This window comes from Bubalus bubalis, chromosome 20, assembly GCF_019923935.1.
Source record: "Bubalus bubalis isolate 160015118507 breed Murrah chromosome 20, NDDB_SH_1, whole genome shotgun sequence".
In the NCBI taxonomy this organism is placed as follows: Eukaryota; Metazoa; Chordata; class Mammalia; order Artiodactyla; family Bovidae; genus Bubalus; species Bubalus bubalis.
The window spans coordinates 39,260,660-39,281,358 of NC_059176.1; the positions used below are offsets into that span (position 1 = coordinate 39,260,660).

General features: G+C 50.6%; 1 protein-coding gene across 1 annotated transcript; it reads left to right on the top strand.

Moving 5' to 3' along the window:
• The first annotated feature begins 967 nt into the window (after window positions 1–967).
• CHRNB4 (cholinergic receptor nicotinic beta 4 subunit) lies at window positions 968–20,649 on the top strand. Its single transcript, XM_006044392.4, has 6 exons — window positions 968–1,144; window positions 5,823–5,971; window positions 12,486–12,530; window positions 12,634–12,743; window positions 13,533–14,523; window positions 19,510–20,649. Exons 1-6 carry the CDS (start codon window positions 1,015–1,017, stop codon window positions 19,648–19,650), a joined length of 1,566 nt encoding a protein of 521 aa, XP_006044454.2. The 5' UTR covers window positions 968–1,014; the 3' UTR covers window positions 19,651–20,649.
• The last annotated feature ends 50 nt before the right edge of the window (window positions 20,650–20,699 follow it).

Here is a 20,699-nt window from a genome sequence, read left to right on the forward strand (position 1 = left end):
AAGCCTGAGAGTCCTGGAGAGAAAGTGGCAAAGTTACTATCTTTAGGTGACCACTCCCCCAGACCCTGCCCTGTCCCTCCAGTTGCTAGGTCTGCCTGGTGGGGCTCAGGGAGGGGAGGAGGTGGAAAGCTTGGAATGAGGGCTACAGGAATACACCGAAGACCCTGTAGGATTCTGGATCGAGGCGCCACTTCTGGTCAGGTCCAAAAGTAGGGCTGCCCTGGTGTTGATGCCTGTCCTGTAAGGTCCCCCAACTCCCAAAGGAATGATACTGATTGCAACTCTTACCGAGGATCGCTTAGCTGGAGGAGGGGGTGCTTACTCCCTTGAAGCACCAGAGCTGTCTGCGGTCAGCACAGGTTGTAAGGCTCAAGTGGGAGGACACAGTCAGTCCACTCCGGCCCCATCCTGTCCCTTCCCCAGTCACTCAATCTATTAGTATGTAAGGGGACTCTGAACCATTTAACCCTCCCCAAATCCACACACTTGCCCTAGGCACCCTTTCCCCAATGTCTGCAGATAGCTGTGCCGCACACCACCAGTCTTATTCCCCACTTCTTGCAGTGCTCCTTGCTTTCAGCAAATCCCATGGGCACAGACTGGAGATCTTTTTCTGTAAGACCTCCTGAGTCCTGACAGCATGCAAATCCTAGAGAACTGCCGGCTAGAGTACAAGCACTTTTCAAAAAGGTAAGAGAGCGAGAGCCAGGGTCCGCCTCAGTCTCCCCAGTTGTACAAAGGGTGCAGGCGCTGTTCTGCCAGCCTCCCTTTAGGGAAAGTGGGAGGCCTGAGTAGGTCTGGAAGTACCAAGGTCAGCCCCGGGGTGACGACCCTAGGAGGTTGGCTCAGAAGAGCCAGTAGCGCCCCACTGGTGCTGGCCCCGCCCATTCCCGAGTGGGCGTAGCTCACAGCTGCTGCCCCCAGCGGGGTTCAGCTGGGCTCTCCGCGGGGTCCTAGTGCCCTCCTCACCGCCACTTCATACCTCCGAGGCCGTGGGCATCCGCTCTCACTAGCATGCTCGAGGCTGCCGGTGCCCGTGCGGTCCGACCGCTGAACTCGCTTCGGCTACCTCTCCAGCCCCTTCCCGTCATGAGAAGCGCTCTCCCTCTGGTCCTTTTCTCACTGGTTGCCCTTTGCGGGCGAGGTGAGTTCTTTTCGGGGAAGGAGGGAGGGGCGACTGAGTCTGGCATAGCCGGGCTGAACTGGCTATAAGTGGGAGGGAAGGGGGGGTGCTTAGCACCCGGGGGAGTGGCCCGAGATTGTCCCCGACGAGTGGGGGCGTGGGCGGGGCTAAGCCCACTCTCCAGCAGTAGGGGAGGGGCAGGATGAATGGGTCTGCGAGTTTGGGGTGGGGACCGCGTGTCCTCTGCGTGGCCACCAGGGCCACCCTCCGAATCGAGCGCCTTTGGGCTGGGTAGCGGGGCTGAGTGGACAGGAAGGTGTGCTCAACCCCAGCGCTATTGTAGAGACAGCCAGCGAAATTTAGCTTGGGGGTGGGGAGGTGGGGGTGGTACTCAACTTGCCAATCCAGGTGTGTTTGGGGGTGGATCTCCTAGGAAACACACTTCGTTGGCACCTCTGGCTCTGGTCACCCACCCCCTAGGGGTTGGCCGTAGGGACAGCCAGCTTGGCTGAGTGCAGGGCTGGTGAAGTTGGGCCTGCCACTCAGGAACCTGCAGACTCTACCTCGAAGGGAAACCCAGTCAGCCCTGCCCAAGCAGAGTCAGGTATGGTGAGGATTGCCTGCTCTGGGCCTCAGTCTCCCCATCTGTGTTCCAAGGAGTCTCAGTTCCTACCCTCCAGCCCAAGCTTATCCTTCCCGCTCTAGTCAGCCCACTAGAGGACCAGGGCTGTATCTTTCTTGGACAGAGACATACCAGGGGGTGATGGAAGAGGATGGGGGGACATGCAAGGTTCCTACTGGGAAGTGGAGCTCTCCCCAGAGATGATGTCTGCACTCCATGTGTGTGTCCTGGCTCTGTCACCACTTGCTCACTGACCCTCTCTGGGCCTCCATTTCCCTGTCTGTTCTATGGGTATGATATACCCTGACTACATACTTGGGGACTCGTGTGTCAGTTGCTGCTGCTGCTGCTAAGTCACTTCATTTGGGTCCGACTCTGTGCGACCCCATAGACGGCAGCCCACCAGGCTCCTCCGTCCCTGGGATTCTCCAGGCAAGAACACTGGAGTGGGTTGCCATTTCCTTCTCCAATGCATGAAAGCAAAAATGAAAGTGAAGTTGCTCAGTTGTGTCCAACTCTTAGCGACCCCATGGACTGCAGCCTACCAGGCTCCTCCGTCCATGGGATTTTGCAGACAAGAGTACTGGAGTGGGGTGCCATCGCCTTCTCCACTGTGTCAGTTGCAGTGTTTCTGAAATATGGTCCTAGGGCCACCTGCATCAGAAACACCCAGTACACATCCCTGGGCCCCATCCTAGGCTCATAGGGTCAGAATTTCTGGAAATGGAGCCCAGGAATCTGCATTTATACAAGCATCCTGGTGATTCTTACACATAATTGGAGAAGCTACTGGTAATATATCATGAGCTCTTTGTAAAAGCTAAAACCCTCAACTTTTGGGGAAAAAAATCCATAGCTGCCTTTTAATAAATGCAAATCTCTTGTTCCCTTCCTCTGTTAAGGACAAACATCCTCGACGGAAAATCATTCTGCCTTTCAGATGCCCACTTGCCAAGATTCCATAAAAGTGACCCTTCACTTTCTGTGGTTTGTGAAAAGAAGAAAGTGTTAGCGACCCATGGACTGTAGACTGCTAGGATCCTCTGTCCATGGGATTCTCCAGGCAAGCTTACTGGAGTGGGTAGCCATTCCCTTCTCCAGGGGCTCTTCCTGACCCAGGGATGGAACCTGGGTCTCCTGCACTGCAGGCAGATTCTTTACCGTGTGAGCCACCAGGGAAGCCCCAATAGCTGTGGGGCTCGTATTACAAACCAATAGCTATTGCCTTTCTGTTTTTCCAATATAGCTTTTATGATAAGCTCTGCTTTTTCAAACTGTACACACACTCACCCAGTTTAGAATTCCAGCCATGGCTTCCTCGCAGACTGTCATCCCTCTCAGACTGTTAACACCTGCAGAGAAGGCCTAGGAAGACAAGGCGCTGGACCGAGGCAGGTCGGGCCCACTCCTCCTCAGAATCACTGGGTCATGACTGACCCCTAGTGGTGGCCTCTTTGTGTATCTCTGCTGGCCTCAGGGCTCCAAGGTGACCCCTCCCCCCAACTGTGTCTGTGAAGCTTTCACCTCTTCTGGGCCACCCCTATCATCTGGGAGTGAGAGGCCTGTTCCTGGTCTTTTAAACCTGGCAGGCCTCACAGGCATAAAGCAGCAGATTGAAAAGCCTAAACATGTATTGTTTGAAGCCCCCCTCACCTTTGCTGCCCCCCTCCCGCCCCGCGCTGTGCACGTACACAAGTACAAATGCAGGCACAGGCATGAGTACACACTCGGCCCTGGACCCTCCATGGCTTCTACAGGGACAGGCTCCTTAAGGGTGTGATAGAAGACCCAGGGGTTGGGGATTGGCGTGGGAGCGGGGCTCTACCTGAAAGAGCTTCCTAAACCTGGCTCTGCCTCTGACTTGCTGGGGCTCCTTGAGTAAGTTCCTCCCCCTCTTTGGTCTCAGTTTCTCCAGATAAGAAATAGAGAGTGGGATAAGTGGTCTAAAGTTTTTGAAACTGCTTTCTTTGGAGCCCATAGCTGGTCCTCAAAATGGGAAGGGGTCCCTGGGGGCCAAATGAATGCCTGAGAGGCAGGACAGCCCCAAAGATGAGCAACCTGAGCCTCCCGGGGGGCTCAGAGCTGGAACACGGGCTCCCACAGCCTGCAGAGCAGCCCTGGCCTCTTAGATACCCAGGTAAACCAGCCTCCTGGGGCTGCAGAGATGTGGGATCCAGCCCTTCAGGGGTGGGGGCCAGGAGCTACAGATTCTGACCTGAGCTGTCCCAGACATGCCAGATGGACCTGGGCAAGTCATACCCTGCTGAAATGGTGTGTCTACTCGGGGGGCTACAGACTGGCTTCCAGCAGCTGGCCTCTGGGAGGGGGTCCAGGGTGTGAGAGGCAGAGCTCAGAATGTAGGCCAGGCATCCACAGGACCCTCTGGGCAGCCTGGAGCAGTTTGGGGGAGGGACAGTGGGCAGCAGGTGCGCCGGGAGCATCTTTCACAGGCACTAAATATTGCATCTGCTCCAGATAGGCAGCGAGTTGGAAAGTGCGTGGAGCAGGCAGGGTGGTAGCTGCCCTCCGTGGCCTTGCATCCAGCCCAGCTCCCACCCAGGAGTCCACCTCAGACTTGCTCTGTCGGGCAGTTCACACTCAGGGTCCTCTGGCCACATCCAGAGATGTAATCCCAGTGCAGGGCCTGCTGAGCTAGCAGACCCACCCCCACCTCCTCAGCCTTCCTTATTCCCTCATTCTTTCCCCCTCTTTCTTGCTGCCCCACTATTTCCTCTGTACACCCTCATCTCTTCCCTTATCCCTGGGATCTCCTGCTCAGGTGTCCTTGACCTTCCTTGGAGGCTCCTTCTTTCCAAGACCCTTCCCCCACCTACCCCTAATTGAAGTCACCAGAATGAACATGATGGAGTTCCTGAACCTCACCTTCACTCCCAGACGTGTGAGGGAGACAGGACAAAGGCACAGATGCCACATGGCAAGAGATCTGGGCAGCTCTGGGGCTGTGAGCGTTCAGTGGGGCTCACAACCACATCAGGCTCCTTGCAGGAGGCTGCCTTTGCTGGGTCTCAAATATGGTTCTGAGCCCAGACCCCTCCTTTAAGCTCCAGACCAAGAGCCAACTGCCAGTTGGACCCCTTCATTTGGTATCTCAAAGACACTTTGCTCTCTGTAGGGCAGTCTGAGCCCAGGAAACTGCCTCCTGGCTCAGGGCTTTTCTCTTTTAGTGAAAGCATCACCATCTCCCCAGCTCTGAACACAAATTCACGTTTGCGTAATGTCTCTCCACTACACGGGAGGCTCTCTGAGGGCAGGAGCCATTTCTGGGTCTTTGCCAGCTGTTATACCCAGCACATAACGCAGTGCCTGGCATAAGAAAGACACTCAGATATTTGGTGGCTATTCTGGCAGAAGAGTGCACTGGAAGACTTAGAAGTGAGACAGTGAAGGTCCCATGGGGAAATGAAACAGTATATATGGGTGAAATATAGAGCACCTAGGCACAGAGGTGGAGAGGTAAGAAAAGATCAGGTTGGGGAAGTGATGCTGGTGCCAGGAGCAAAGGACTCTGGATGCCAAGCTGAAACATGTGATGTGAACTCTGCCTACAGCTCTGAGAGGTTATGGGCAGGGATGGGGTCTGATCCAGTGGTTGTAGGAAGACCACTCTGGCACTGATGGGACATGGCAGCAGGGGCAGAGTTAGGGAGGGAAGACCAGCAAAGAGGTCTCCCTGGAAGAGCCTGGGGGCAGGGTGGTGAGCCAGGATCAGGGCTGGAGGGATGGAGAGAGGAGGATGGACTGAGTGACTAGGAAAGTAGAAGAGACAGAACTGGGTGGCCACTTGGATGAACCAAGAGAGGGGTCAGAAATAGATGCCCAGGTGCCATTCACTGTCAGAGGGGACAGAAGGAGGAAGATGTAGGGCAAGGTGGGAGAGAGCTGAGCTCTGTCTTGGACAGATGTAATTGGAAGACCCCAAGGAGAGGCAGGCCTGCCAGCATCTTAGCTGCTCCGACCAGCCCTGAGGGCACCTGTGCTCCCTGGCCTTTGCAGCTTTCCCTTTCCTTGCCATCAGTTGGATGAGGATCCTGCAGATCTGACTATGTGCTTTCCCAGGGGACTGCCGTGTGGCCAATGCAGAGGAGAAGCTCATGGACGACCTTCTGAACAAAACCCGCTACAACAACTTGATCCGCCCAGCCACCAGCTCCTCCCAGCTCATCTCCATCCAGCTGCAGCTCTCCCTGGCCCAGCTCATCAGCGTGGTAGGTACTGGGGGCAGATGTGCCCCAAGGTTATTCATCTGATCTTTTTCTGTGTGTGAAAATTAAGGAATTTGCCTAAACTTTGAGACCCCTGACTCGGCCTCTAAGTTACTATTTTTCTCTCCCAAACTGCTGTCTGTGTCTTTGCGCTCACTCTTTTCTTTGCTAGAGAGGTCTTGCCCACTTTGTGCACTCTTGTTCCACACTTTGGAGCCACCTGCATATCCATGACCCCAATACCAATTACAGTGCTTTGGCTTCAAGCATAGTTGGATGATCAACAAAGCATCCAACTATGAGTGGCTAAAACAATAAGGACATCTGTTATATCGAATAACAGGAGAGCAGGCCAGTCGTTTCAGTGTTGTCGTTAAATGTTTCAATTAATGCAGTAATTCAGTGATGTCAGGATCCTAGGTTGTTGGCAATGATGTCAGGACTGTTAGTCTCTTGTTTTCTGACCCCCACCCCGACCCCCACCTTGATCATAAGACGGTGGCCATGGTTCCAAACATAAAATCTTCACATGACAATGTCTGTGGCAGGAAATGGCAAATCTTTTTTGGGGTACCTTTCTGAGTATGAGGAAGACTTTCCTAGAGACCTCCCCACCTCTGGGCATCCCAGTGGCCAGGGCTGCAGCTCATGCCTAAGCTTTCACTGATTGTTGGCTGGAGGAATGGAATTACCACAGTTAGCTAAGACTTAAATAATATGAGGTGGGACTTGCCTGGTGGTCCAGTGGCTAAAACTCCATGCTCCCAATGCAGGGGGCCTGAGTTCCATCCCAGGTCAGGGAACTAGATCCTGCATGCTGCAACTAAAGATCTCGCATGTTGCAATGAAGACGAAGATCCTGCGTGATGCAACTAAGACCCGGCACCGCTAAATATATAATCAAGTACGTGGCGAGGAGGCCAGAGAAGGGCCCATGAAGTTCATGAGTATGCAGTATCTAACAAAGTCATAGTTTTATTAACAAAGAAGTTATAAGGGTGGAATGACCACTGAGCAGGCAGCCAACAGGCCTGCCATAGACAAGTGGGCCTCCAACATGGCCATAAGCATCTCCTCCTTCTACCCTATCATCTCCCCTGTCTGTTGAACAGATGACCTCACATATCCCCTACCTATCCGGGGGAAATAGGAATCAGGGTACAGAAACTGATGGCTACAGAGGCCCAGGTGTAGGGACAGGGCCAGAGTCAGCTGCTGCCTTGGCCTAGCCAACTGGGTGAGGGTCTGGATAAATGAGGGTAGTCACTGTGGGTATGGAAATGAAGAATGGATTGTACAGTCCACAAGTAGGGTTGTCATGTGTAGGTGCGGGACCTGGGTAGGGGTGCTGAGGTACAAGGCACTCCCTCTCTCCCCTCTACTGTCTCTGATTTGGGGGTGCCTGAAAAAACCATGGCCCATTGTTAATCTTCCCTGTGGCCCTTTCCACATCCCCATGCACAGGTTTGGAACCCTGCCTCTGAAAGCGGCTCTGAGAGGAGCATTCACATGGGGAGTGTGTGGGGTACTTGTCCAAGCAAGGGGAAGGAGCCGGCCAAGATGCCTGAACCTCCTCTGGTCCAGCGACTGCCTTCTTATCCCCAGCCTCTCTCCCTAACCCAGTCGGCCCCCACAAAGCCAGCCCCTGCAACCTATAGCCCTGGCGAAGGCTTTGGCCAAATTACTGGCTGGCTTCCTCCCCTGGGAGGAAGCACAGCTCCAGAATGGGGGAGGGGTGAAAAGCCTGTGCGCTCTGCCCCTCTCCTCTCCACAGGCCAACTGGAAGGAATAAGCGCTTCCGGCCAGGCGGCTCCCAGGCTGATGTCTGAGTGTTATTGTCCAGCCAAGGGCTTTTTGCTTAATGGGGTGACCCCAGCTGCTGCCCTAGTGAGGAAAGACAGGCAGGCAGCTCTCGCCATGCTTCCAGGGTCAGGCTGCCCCTCCCAGATCTGCTCTGTGGGGTAACAGAAGTTACCAGAAAGAGGAGGGCACACAGCCTCCAGCCCCCACACCTGTGAACCATCATAATCCTGAAAGGTGTATGGAACAGATGTGAGGTTTGGGGGCTTACTTTCCCTACTCTATTTCAGGGTTTGGTTTTCGAGAAGGGAGGATTAGGGCATAACCAGCTTAAAGATGGAAGTTTCTAGGGCACAAACAGGGAGTTTGTGCCATGCGAAGGCCCGCAGGCCTTCAGAGATTGCACTTGGGGCTGTCTTTGGGAAGGCAGCTGCTGGGGAAGTAGAGAGGACTAAGACGTGGGACTATAGAACAAGAGGCCTTTCTGAGTGATAGCATTGTTCTATACCTTGAAAGGAGATGGGCTACCTGGATAATGCATTGTTAAAACTGATCAAATTGTACCTCTTAAGACCTATGCCTTTCACAGTATGTAAATTGTACCTCCACTTAAAAATAATTTTTAAGGCAGATGAAGGTTTTCAGCTTCCATTAATGACAGAGTTGCTTGTTGCAGATTAACTTTCTCACAAGAATATTTAGAAAAGCCAGACAAAAATGCCTGTCCTCCCCACAGTTAGTTTGAAGGTCTTGGAGAACTTCTAGGTCTAGGATTTGAGGGACCAGGACCCAGGAGGTGGCCCTGACAGTTTCTGGTGCTTTCCCTCTCATTTGATGATTGGTAAACACTGGGCCAGAGAAGGCAATGGCACCCCACTCCAATGCTCTTGCCTGGAAAATCCCATGGACAGAGGAGCCTGGTGGGCTGCAGTCCATGGAGTCGCTAAGAGTCGGACATGACTGAGCAACTTCACTTTCACTTTTCACTTTCATGCATTGGAGAAGGAAATGGCAGCCCACTCCAGTGTTCTTGCCTGGAGAATCCCAGGGATGGGGGAGCCTGGTGGGGTGCTGTCTATGGGGTCGCACAGAGCTGGACACGACTGAAGAGACTTAGTAGCAGCAGCAGCAAACACTGGGCCAAGAGGCTAGGGAGCTGAATCCAAAGTGGTGGCTAAGAGGTTGGGAAGCCTAGCTGAATCATTGCTACTCTTGCAGGGCTGAGATGACACAAATTGGAATTGGAGCCCCACCAAGGAGATGGGGCCTTGGTGAGAACCTTGAAAGGACCATCCCTAAGAATCAAAAGGAGTCAAGCACAGACCAGCCCTCACAAAAACTAAACCCTGCTTTGAGCCAGCTCAGTCACAGACAATGAAAATGATTTGCCCTTCCTCTGACTGCCTGCCATAAAGCCAAAGTTGGTCTTCCCTGGAGGCGGATAAAGTCAGATAAAAACCTACTAAGAAAGCAATAAGACAAGATGAAATAAGAAAAGAAAAAACAGATAAAAGAAGGGAAATACACACAGATGATTCAGATATTGAAGTCATCATACATAGACTTTAAAATAACCTGCATTATGATGGTAAAAATTGTGTTATACGTATTTTATCACTACTAAAAATAAACAAAATAAATTTCCTTAAAAAGGAAATAACATGCATTAATATGTGTAGGAAACTTAAAGTGATAGAGAATTTAAAATGTATTAGATGGGTTTAATAGAAGATTGGTCATAGCAGAAGAGAAAATAAACAGCAAGAAAGGTCAATCAAAAATATCTAGACAAATGATAGAAAAAAGGAAGGAAAACATGGAAATGAAGATAATACGGTATGTGATAAAAATGTCGGGTCTAACATGTGCATCTAGAGTTCCTGAAAGAGTGCATATCAAAATAAGACAGAAGCAATATTTGAAGTGATACTGAGAATTTTCCAAAACTGACTAAAGATATTAAGATACAGGTGCAAGAGGCTCTATGAACTCTTGTGGGATAAATACAAAGAAAATCTTACCGAGGTACATCATAGACAAACTCCTGACCACCAAAGACAAAGAAAATCTTAAAAGCAGTCAGGAAGAAACAAGTCAGAAGAAACAATAAAACTAACAGCTGAAATGGAAGCCAAAAAATTAAATGACATTTTTTAAATGCTGTAAGAAAAACCTGCAAACCTAGATGTATGCAACCAGTAAAAAAAATAATTAAAACTGAAGGTTAAATAAAGATGTTTTCAGACAAAAAAAGAGAGAGAATTTAATAAAAGAAGACCCAATACCAAAAGATGTTCTTCAACCATAAGGAAAAATGATTCCAGATGGAAATACAGAAATGTAGGAAAGAATGAAACATAACAGAAAGGGTAAATATATGGGTGAATTTGAACTGATATTGACAGTATAAAACAAAAAATATATCATGCAAGATTTTTATTTTATGTAGAATTAAATACATAACAATAGCCCCAAAGTAAGGAGGGTGTGGGAGAAGGCGATGGCACCCCACTCCAGTACTCTTGCCTGGAAAATCCCATGGATGGAGTAGCCTGGTGGGCTGCAGTCCATGGGGTCGTGAAGAGTCAGACACAACTGAGCGACTTCACTTTCACTTTTCACTTTCATTCATTGGAGAAGGAAATGGCAACCCACTCCAGTGTTCTTGCCTGGAGAATCCCAGGGACGGGGGAGCCTGGTGGGCTGCCATCTATGGGGTCGCACAGAGTTGGACACGACTGAAGCGACTTAGCAGCAGCAGTAGCAGCAGAAGGAGGGTGTAGACGAAATGTTCTAAAGTTCTTGCCTTGTTCTAGAAGTGATAAAAGTACTAATTTATATTAGGTGCTAAAAGGTTAGGATTATGCATCTTGCAGTCTCCAGAGTAACTACTAAAAGAAGAGTCACATTAATAAGGGGAGAAATGGATAATAAAATTGTTAATCCAAAATAAGGCAAGAAAAGAGAGAAAGGGAATAAACAGAAAACAGGTAGATGGTAGGTTTAAACCCAAATATATCAGTAACTACACTAAATGTAAATGGTCTAAATACTCTAATTAAAACAAGGCATTTGAGGGAAAAAGACAGTTGACGTGCATCTTCTCTCTCCTCTTTCCGTCTGCCCTTCAAGAGCCTAGAATGTGGGTATAATGGCTGCAGCTGCGGTGGTCATTGTGGACCACGCATATGGGGACCACATTCTAGGTGTGGAAGAGAAGAAATCTGGAAGGTCCCTATTGACTTTGTAGAGCATAACTGCCATATTATGTTGGAGATACTTCAGGTTTGGTTTCAGACCACCACAATATAGTGAATATTAAGTCACATGATTTTTTTGGTTTCCCAGTACATATAAAAGGTATGTTTACACTATGCTGTATTGTGTGCAATAGCATTATGTCTAAAATGAAATGTACATAACTTAATTTTAAAGTGCTTTATTGCTAAAAAACCAAAAAAGCGCTAACCATCATCTGAGTTGTAGTTTTTTTGTAGTAGTAACATCAAAGATCACTGATCACAGATCACCAGAACAAATATAATAATGAAAAAGTTTTAAATGTTGCAAAAATTACCAAAATGTGACATAGACACACAAAGTGAGCAACTGCGGTTGGAAAAACTGTCAATAAGATGCTCCACACAGAGTTGCCACAAACCTTGAATTCAGAAAAGATGCAGTATCTATGAAGCAAGAGATGATAGTGGCAGAGGAGATGGGCAGATCAGATCAGATCAGATCAGTCGCTCAGTTGTGTCCGACTCTTTGCGACCCCATGAATCGCAGCTCGCCAGGCCTCCCTGTCCATCACCAACTCCCAGAGTTCACTCAGACTCACGTCCATCGAGTCACTGATGCAATCCAGCCATCTCATCCTCTGTCGTCCCCTTCTCCTCCTGCCCCCAATCCCTCCCAGCATCAGAGTCTTTTCCAATGAATCAACTCTTCGCTTGAGGTGGCCAAAGTACTGGAGTTTCAGCTTTAGCATCATTCCTTCCAAAGAAATCCCAGGGCTGATCTCAAGCAGGCAAATCTGTGACTTGTGTAGGGTCCCCAACCCCCCGGGCTGGCACTGTGGCCTGTTAGGAGCTGGGCTGAACAGCAGGTGAATGGTGAGCGAGCGATCAAAGCTTCATCCGTATTTACAGCTATTCCCCATCACTCCCATGACCACCTGAGCTGTGCCTCAGGTCAGATCAGCAGGAGCATTAGATTCTCAGAGGAGCACAAATCCTAACCCTAAAGTCAAGGTGGAATATCCTGAGATTGCCACAAAATAGAAATAAAGTGCACAATAAATGGAATGCACTTGAATCATCCTGAAACCATGCCCCCCGCTACCTCAGTCCATGGAAAAATGGTCTTCCACAAAACTGGTCCTTGGTGCCAAAATGGTTGGGAACCTGTTGATCTATAGGACTTACTGATGGATCAGAGAGCCAGGGATCAGGGACACCTGCCAGGTTTACTGGCCTGTGGAATTGTATGGCTGGGGTGCCATTCACTGAGATGGCAATGCCAGTGGAAACCCAGGTCTGGGTGAAGATAAGGAGCTCTGTCTCAGGCAGGCTGGTTATGAAATACCTCTGAGCCTTTTGCAGATGTTAGGTCAGCGGTTGGTCACATGGCCCTGAAGCTCACAGCCTTTTGCTTGATAAAGTGGGATCTGTTCACCTCCTACTTGGTGAACTGATAGCTGCATTTCCCTCCCCAGAATGAGCGAGAACAGATCATGACCACCAACATCTGGCTGAAACAGGTAAGTGCCCTGCAGGGTCCCCAGCCCAAGGAGATGTTTTCTCCAGGGCTGCCCCTTGGCAGCGAGGGACCTACAAGTGACGGGACCTTGCCTGTCTGCTCAGGAATGGACAGACTACCGCCTGGCCTGGAACAGCTCCCGCTATGAGGGTGTGAACATCCTGAGGATCCCTGCAAATCGCGTCTGGCTGCCTGACATCGTGCTTTACAACAAGTAAGTGAAAGGGTTGGCCACAGTGGTGAGGGCCAAGCCTGGGGGTCCTCCAGTCCTGGGCTTCACCCAGACCTCCCAGCCGTCATGCTACAAGAGGAATTAGAGAAGCACAGAGCCAGCACCCTCAGTTACAGAGAGGAATTGGAGACCAAGAGATGGGAAGGATCTTAGGACTCAGGCACTGCTGGCACCAGGGCCAGCCTTCTGACCCTGAGTCCAGGGCTCCTTCTGTCCTCCATACCGTCTTTTTGACTGTCAGTTGCACTGACTTGATATGCATATATATTTCTTTGTCTGGGTAGCACTGACTTGATATGCATACATATTTCAGGTAGGTGGAGGGGACTAACAGACTTCCCAGGTCATAGTTGTACTAGCAAAAGCATGAAATGATTATGAGTAGGTGGTGTAAAAACAGAAAGATCAGACTTCAAATCTTAGAGGTACTGCTTACTAGATTTCTGAACTTGAAGACAGCTGACTTCTCTGAACCTTGGTTTTCCCGTCTGTAAAATGGGGACAATAATATTAATAATACTTACTTCATTGGACCGTTGTGAGGCTTAAATGAGCTCATCTACATAAAGCCTTTAAGCTGCTTCATGGCAGGGTCTCTCTCTGCTGTGCAATTGCCAATTAAAGCAGGCCTTTGCACTGAGAGCATGGGGGGGTTGGAAGAGTGACTAGTGAGAAATAATCCCACAGGGCTCTTTGGCCAGTTCTAAGAACAGCCGGACGTCATCTATGGGTTTCATGATGTTCTCCTCCATGCCTTGCCCCTGCCCCCAGCGCCGACGGGACCTACGAGGTGTCTCTGTATACCAACGTGGTGGTCCGCTCCAATGGCAGTGTCATGTGGCTGCCCCCTGCCATCTGCAAGAGTGCCTGCAAGATCGAGGTGAAGCACTTCCCCTTCGACCAGCAGAACTGCTCCCTCAAGTTCCGCTCCTGGACATACGACCACACGGAGATTGACATGGTCCTCAAGATGCCCTCGGCCAGCATGGATGACTTCACCCCCAGTGGCGAATGGGACATAGTCGCCCTCCCTGGGCGAAGGACAGTGAACCCACAGGACCCCAGTTATGTGGACGTGACTTATGACTTCATCATCAAGCGCAAGCCGCTCTTCTATACCATCAACCTCATCATCCCCTGCGTGCTTATCACCTCCCTGGCCATCCTTGTCTTCTACCTGCCTTCTGACTGTGGCGAGAAGATGACGCTGTGCATCTCCGTGCTGCTGGCGCTCACCGTCTTCCTGCTGCTCATCTCCAAGATTGTGCCTCCCACTTCCCTCAACGTGCCGCTCATCGGCAAGTACCTCATGTTCACCATGGTGCTGGTCACCTTCTCCATCGTCACCAGCGTCTGCGTGCTCAACGTGCACCACCGCTCACCTAGCACGCACACCATGGCACCCTGGGTCAAGCGCTGCTTCCTACACAAGCTCCCCACCTTCCTCTTCATGAAGCGTCCCGACAGCAGCCCCTCTAGGGCCCCCCAGTCCAGCCTGGCTCGCCTGACCAAGTCTGAGGCTACCACCACCACCACCTTGGCCATGGGCCCCACCAGCTCGTCCAATCTCTATGGGAACTCCATGTACTTTGTGAACCCTGGCTTGGCAGCTCCCAAGTCTCCAGTGGCCTCAGACTCAGCGGGTATCCCCAGAGATTTCCGGCTGAGGTCTTCTGGGAGGTTCAGGCAGGATGTGCAGGAGGCTTTAGAGGGCGTCAGCTTCATTGCCCAGCACATGAAGAGTGACGATCTGGACCAGAGTGTAAGTTGCTAGCCCATCCCCCAACACCCGCCCAATGGAAGAGGTCTGGACTCTACAGTCAGTTTCCCATTTCCTGAAGTTAATTCAGGAGACAAAGGCTCTCAGATTCTTTGCTTAAATAAGAAATCCAAGAGTAAAATGAGTTTTATTTTAGTTTTGTGCATCCAGGGAGAGGAAGGAAGTACCAATGATCCTTTTTAGTTTGTTTTGGGTTCCCCAAAAGCAGAGCTCGATATAAGGACCTAGGCAGAGGTAGTTTTTTGTTTTTTTTTTTTCTGAGAAGTGATCCCACGAAGCACATTAAGGAAGTGGAGAAAGTGAGACGGGGAAAGGAGGCTTGCCAGTGTGGGTATCAGTGAGCAGGATACTGCTATGGGGTCTGGGGCATCAGAGACCCCCTGCAGAAGTATGGGAGCATGCCTCAGAATCATCCCCTGGGAGGGAAAAGGGCTTTGCCCATCACTCCCATCCCGCACTGCTCGAGTAGCCCTGGGGCATGAACTCCCCTGCACTTCCTGGTGACACCAGCTGGCTGTGGAGCAAGCAGCTTTGGTGTGGGAGGAACCCCGGGGGCAGAGCAGAGAGGAGAAGCAGGCAGAAGTGGGAGGCTGTCCGTGGGCTGGAAACTGATTTTGCAGCCTTTAGGGACACAGGTGGGCCAGGGCACCCAGGATCTCCACTCCCATGCTTGTCAGGCTTGTGAAGAAGCCACGCAAACATTTATAGCTTTTAGGAGGGTAGAACTATCCATTCAAATATTATTGCTACCGGGGTAATAAATTATCAACTTGGGTGACTACAATTACAGATTTCCAAAAAAGAGGTTAAGCTTACTTTCACAGGACAGAGCAATGAGTTCTAGAGCTCAGGCACTCAATCGATTCCACTGAACAAGTAATGCTTCAGAGAACAATTTTATGACAGCTGAAGACAGAATGTAATGGTAACAATTAGAAATTTTCCAAACCCGGCAGGAGAACAAGTTTCAGAGTCTTGTGAATGTTCGCATCTTAACACCTTATCGGATAAGATTCTTTGAACAGATTTTTTTATAACACAACATGCAGCTTCCCCAGGGAAAAAGAGGGCATCTCCATGTTCTTACCTTCCTGCAATTCCTTTTCACCAGCCTTATTCTCAAGGGACGGTTCCGGGATTCCATTAGTTAGTGCCCAGAGAAAAGAACAGGGTGGAAAAGCTCCAAAATTACCCTGTGAGAAAGCTTTGCTAACAAGCGGAATATAGGACGCAAGCTCTTCTCCACCCTTGTCCTGGGAGTGTGGTCCTTGGACCAGCTGCACCAGCCTGGCCTGGGAGCTGGTTAGAGAGCCTGCGTCTCAACTGCCTGCCCCCAGTCTTCCCACCGCCACCCCAGACCTGGTGGCTCAGCAGCTGCATTTTCACCGGATCCCCAGTGGATCCCTAGGCTCAGTCCAGTTTGAGAATCAAAAAGCTCTATAGAATAATCAGATTTCATTTTCTAAAAAGTAGATTGAATTACGCTTGCTTTAGTTCAGAACCATTCAGTAGCTCAGTTCAGTTCAGTTCAGTCGCTCAGTCGTGTCCAACTCTTTGCGACCCCATGAATCGCACCACACCAGGCCTCCCTGTCCATCACCACTTCCCAGAGTTCACTTAAACTCACTCACGTCCATCGAGTCGGTGATGCCATCCAGCCATCTCATCCTCTGTGACGTCCCCTTCTCCTGCCCCCAATCCCTCCCAGCATCAGAGTCTTTTCCAATGAGTCAACTCTTCGCATGAGGTGGCCAAAGTACTGGAGTTTCAGCTTCAGCATCAGTCCTTCCAAAGAACACCCAGGGCTGATCTCCTCTAGGATGGACTGGTTGGATCTCTTTGCAGTCCAAGCGACTCTCAAGAGTCTTCTCCAACACCACAGTTCAAAAGCATCAATTCTTCGGCACTCAGCCTTCTTCACAGTCCAACTCTCACATCCATACATGACCACAGGAAAAACCATAGCCTTGACTAGACAAACCTTTGTTGGCAAAGTAATGTCTCTGCTTTTGAATATGCTATCTAGGTTGGTCATAACTTTCCGTCCAAGGAGTAAGCGTCTTTTAATTTCATGGCTGCAATCACCATCTGCAGTGACTTTGGAGCCCCCAAAAATAAAGTCTGACACTGTTTCCACTGTTTCCCCATCTATTTCCCATGAAGTGATGGGACCAGATGCCATGATCTTCGTTTTCTGCATGTTGAGCTTTAAGCCGACTTTTTCACTCTCCTCTTTCACTTTCATCAAGAGGCTTTTTAGTCCCTCTTCACTTTCTGCCATAAGCGTGGTGTCATCTGCATATCTGAGGTTATTGATATTTCTCCCGGCATCTTGATTCCAGCTTGTGCTTCTTCCAGCTCAGCGTTTCTCATGGTATACTCTGCATATAAGTTAAATAAGCAGGGTGACAATATACAGCCTTGAAGTACTCCTTTTCCTATTTGGAACCAGTCTGTTGTTCCATGTCCAGTTCTAACTGTTGCTTCCTGACCTGCCTACAGGTTTCTCAAGAGGCAGGTCAGGTGGTCTGGTATGCCCATCTCTTTCAGAATTTTCCACAGTTTATTGTGATCCACACAGTCAGAGGCTTTGGCATAGTCAATAAAGCAGAAATAGATGTTTTTCTGGAACTCTCTTGTTTTTTCCACGATCCAGCAGATGTTGGCAATTTGATCTATGGTTCCTCTGCCTTTTCTAAAACCAGCTTGAACATCTGGAAGTTCACGGTTCATGTATTGCTGAAGCCTGGCTTGGAGAATTTTGAGCATTACTTTACTAGCGTGTGAGATGAGTGCAGTTGTGCAGTAGTTTGAGCATTCTTTGGCATTGCCTTTCTTTGGGACTGGAATGAAAACTGACCTATTCCAGTCCTGTGGCCACTGCTGAGTTTTCCAAATTTGCTGGCATATTGAGTGTAGCACTTTCACAGCATCATCTTTCAGGATTTGAAATAGCTTAACTGGAATTCCATCACCTCCACTAGCTTTGTTCATAGTGATGCTTTCTAAGACCCACTTGATTTCACATTCCAGGATGTCTGGCTCTAGGTGAGTGATCAGTAGCTGAGCATCACCTAATTCACTGAGTCCCAAATGTTCATATGCAGCCTGGGGCCCTGCTGGCTAATTAGGAGCCACTTGGGCAACTTTTCAAAATACAGCTTTTGGGGCCACCTGTTCTGACTGAGCCAGGACCGATATGGGAGGCAGTCCAAGGGCCACATTTTTAACCAGATCCCTGCCAGTTCCTGTGCAGACGCAGGGTGAGAAGCTATTCTCCTGCACCCCTGGCTGAGCCAGACCCCTACCCTGAGCTCTCTCTTCTAAAGGTCTCACCACCCTTGAGCCCTTCCTCTAGACCTCCTCCAGTTTCTAACTCAATTAATTAAAAGCATCTTGTGGGAAGGAGCCAGGCATGACCCACGGTTACCATAACATAATGGCCTGTGTTCGTTGAGCTCCAACCACACATCAGGCACTCTGCCAGGACCTGACAGACGTTACCACTAACTCTCCCGGGAACCTGTGATGTGGCATTTACTCAAACTCCCATTTTACAATAGAAAAAACTAGGTCCAGAGAGGCTCACTGACTTGCCCAAGGTCACACAGCTGGCACGGAGCAGAGCCCAGCTCCACACTCACATCTTTCTGATGTCATTACCATTTCTTGCCCTTCTCAGTGCCTTGCCCTGAACTGACACATGGTGGCCTTATTTGTTGATCGACTTTCTCGTGCCTAGCTGGTGAAAAGAGGTTTCCCTCCCAGGGCGTGCTCGCTTGCCCCTGAGCCGGCCCGGCTGCTTCTCATCTTCAGCACTGTCACCCTCCCTGGTGATTAACCGGTCACTATAAATAGTGCAGAAATATAAAAAGAGGGGGAGAGGCACGTACACACACAGAGTCGTTGGCAGTTAGGGCTGTCAAAAAGAAACCCAAGAGCCCCATGTGAAAAGTGTGAGGTTTCTGCAGCGGTTGTGTTTGGCTGCAGGTGTGGGACTGGTTGACCAGCTGTCGTCCTGGAGGGTAGATGCCCACTGCTGACCAGGGCTCTGAAAAATTGGGTCACTGACACCAGCCTGCCCATTGCTGCCCGAATTTCCAGCTCCAGAGCCTCTGCTGAATTTTGCTGATCCAGCCACTCTCCACCAGAGCAAGTTCACATGCAGAAGGATCCAGACAGGCTGGGCTGTGAAAGCGGAAGTGGGGGAGGAAGACCAGGAGGCTGGGTCTCTCTGGGGGCATCTCTCCCAGGCCAGAGAGGCAAGCACATCTGCAGTGGCACCTCAAGAGGCCAGCCAGGTTCCTCCCAATCCTTTATCCCACAGCTGAGTCTGAGATGAACCACATGGAGCATTGGGGTGGGGGCAGGGAGCCAGGGGAAGGGCAGGAGGGTTGAGGAGAGAAACCTAGATGATGTAGAAGAGTGGGTCTTGATCAGAGAACTAGCAGACAATCTGCTGTTAACAGAATTGAGCAAATTAAACAGCAGGATTTCCAGCTGTCCTGCAGGGCCCACTGCCCAGCCCCCACTCAGCTCGGTGTACCCCAAGTCTTCCTTTGGGTGAGGCCAGCTCAGACAGGGGGCTTGGGGTAGAAATGAGAGCAGGGGCCTTGTGATCCTCAGGTCCTGCCCCGCTTATGTGTAATCAAGTTTGGTTTTGAATTGCATATGTGGCATCAATAACCCCTTCGTCCTAACCTTTGTGTACAGCCCAGCTCCCAGTGGCTCCATGATGCCATGGAGGAGGGGTGGATTGAGATAGGGGTGTGTAGGGGTGGACTGAGGACCCGAGAGGCACACAGGTTCCCAGCTGAAAGACCAGCTTCAGACTCAGAACTTGCCCTCCAAGTACTAAGTGGCCTGCAGGGTCCCTGGCCAGAGAGTGGGGCCCCGACTCAGGGGGAAGACGGAAAACAGGACTGCCCTCACTCGGCCCCTGTAACTGGCCCCTCTGTCTGCCCACAGGTCATCGAGGACTGGAAGTACGTGGCCATGGTGGTGGACCGGCTGTTCCTGTGGGTGTTCGTGGTTGTGTGTGTGCTAGGCACTGTGGGGCTCTTCCTACCTCCCCTTTTCCAGACTCACACGCCTTCTGAAGAACCCTAGACTGCCCTGTGTGTCTGAGGCCCCCAGGGTGTGGGGTGAGATGCTGTGAGCAGCCAGTGTGCCACTTCCTTCTGAGTCACGGCAGATGAGGCCCTAAAGAAATGAGTCTATCAGCCATCAGCCCCATCCAACAGCCATAGCCATGGAGGGAGGTGGGAGATGGGGCACGGCAAGGATGAGGGGCCTGGACTGTCCTCTCTGAAGGCCTTGGGAGAACCCCAGGAAACCCCCAGCAGGAAGGTCTTTGGACACCTTAATTCTGGCCTATCTTCCTTCCCCAGCAGACAATGCAGATAAAGATGAGCGTAACACTGTCATCCAAGATGCCACCAGGCATCTTACCTGCATCCTGGCCTACCTCTCACTCCATCTCTCTCCACTCCACCTGTCCACCAGGTTCACTGGCCTTCTTTTAGTCCCTCACATGCTTCAGTATCTTCCCAGCTTAGAGCCCCTGCCTTTGCTGTACATTCTACCAATATCTTGTTCTCTGGATGCCTCGAAAGCTCTCCAAATGGCTGCATCATTCAGGACTCTGCTCCACCCCATCATTTGTCCAAGGTCACCTCCCCCAGAGGCCTCCCTCAGCCCTTCATTCCAAAGCATTCTCCCCCACAGCCGTGTTACCCCACCACCTTCCTCCAGTGCTCCTTGGCACCCAAGGCTCTCATTAGAGCGTTTATTGTCCACCTCTCACCCACTAGAGTGTGAACTCCGTGAGAGCGGGGACCTAGACCTGTGTGTTCACCGCGATATCCCCACAGGACAGAGCTCAGCACACGGTAGGGGCTCAATAAATGTTTGTTGAATGAATACAAGGCTCCTATTCCTCCTTCCTGCACCCTCCTCTGAGCATTTCCGTGGTTCCCCACCTGAAAGGAATGGCTGTCTCCTCCACGCTCCCCAGCCCTGGTCATGTTTTTCATCCTGCCTGGGTCAAGTGTGTCTCCTTCACTGATGCTCTGATTGGCTCCCCCACATATTATATTTTGCACAGTGCCTGGCATGTAGTAGGCACTCGAAATATTTGTGGAATGGAGGAGCTTTTT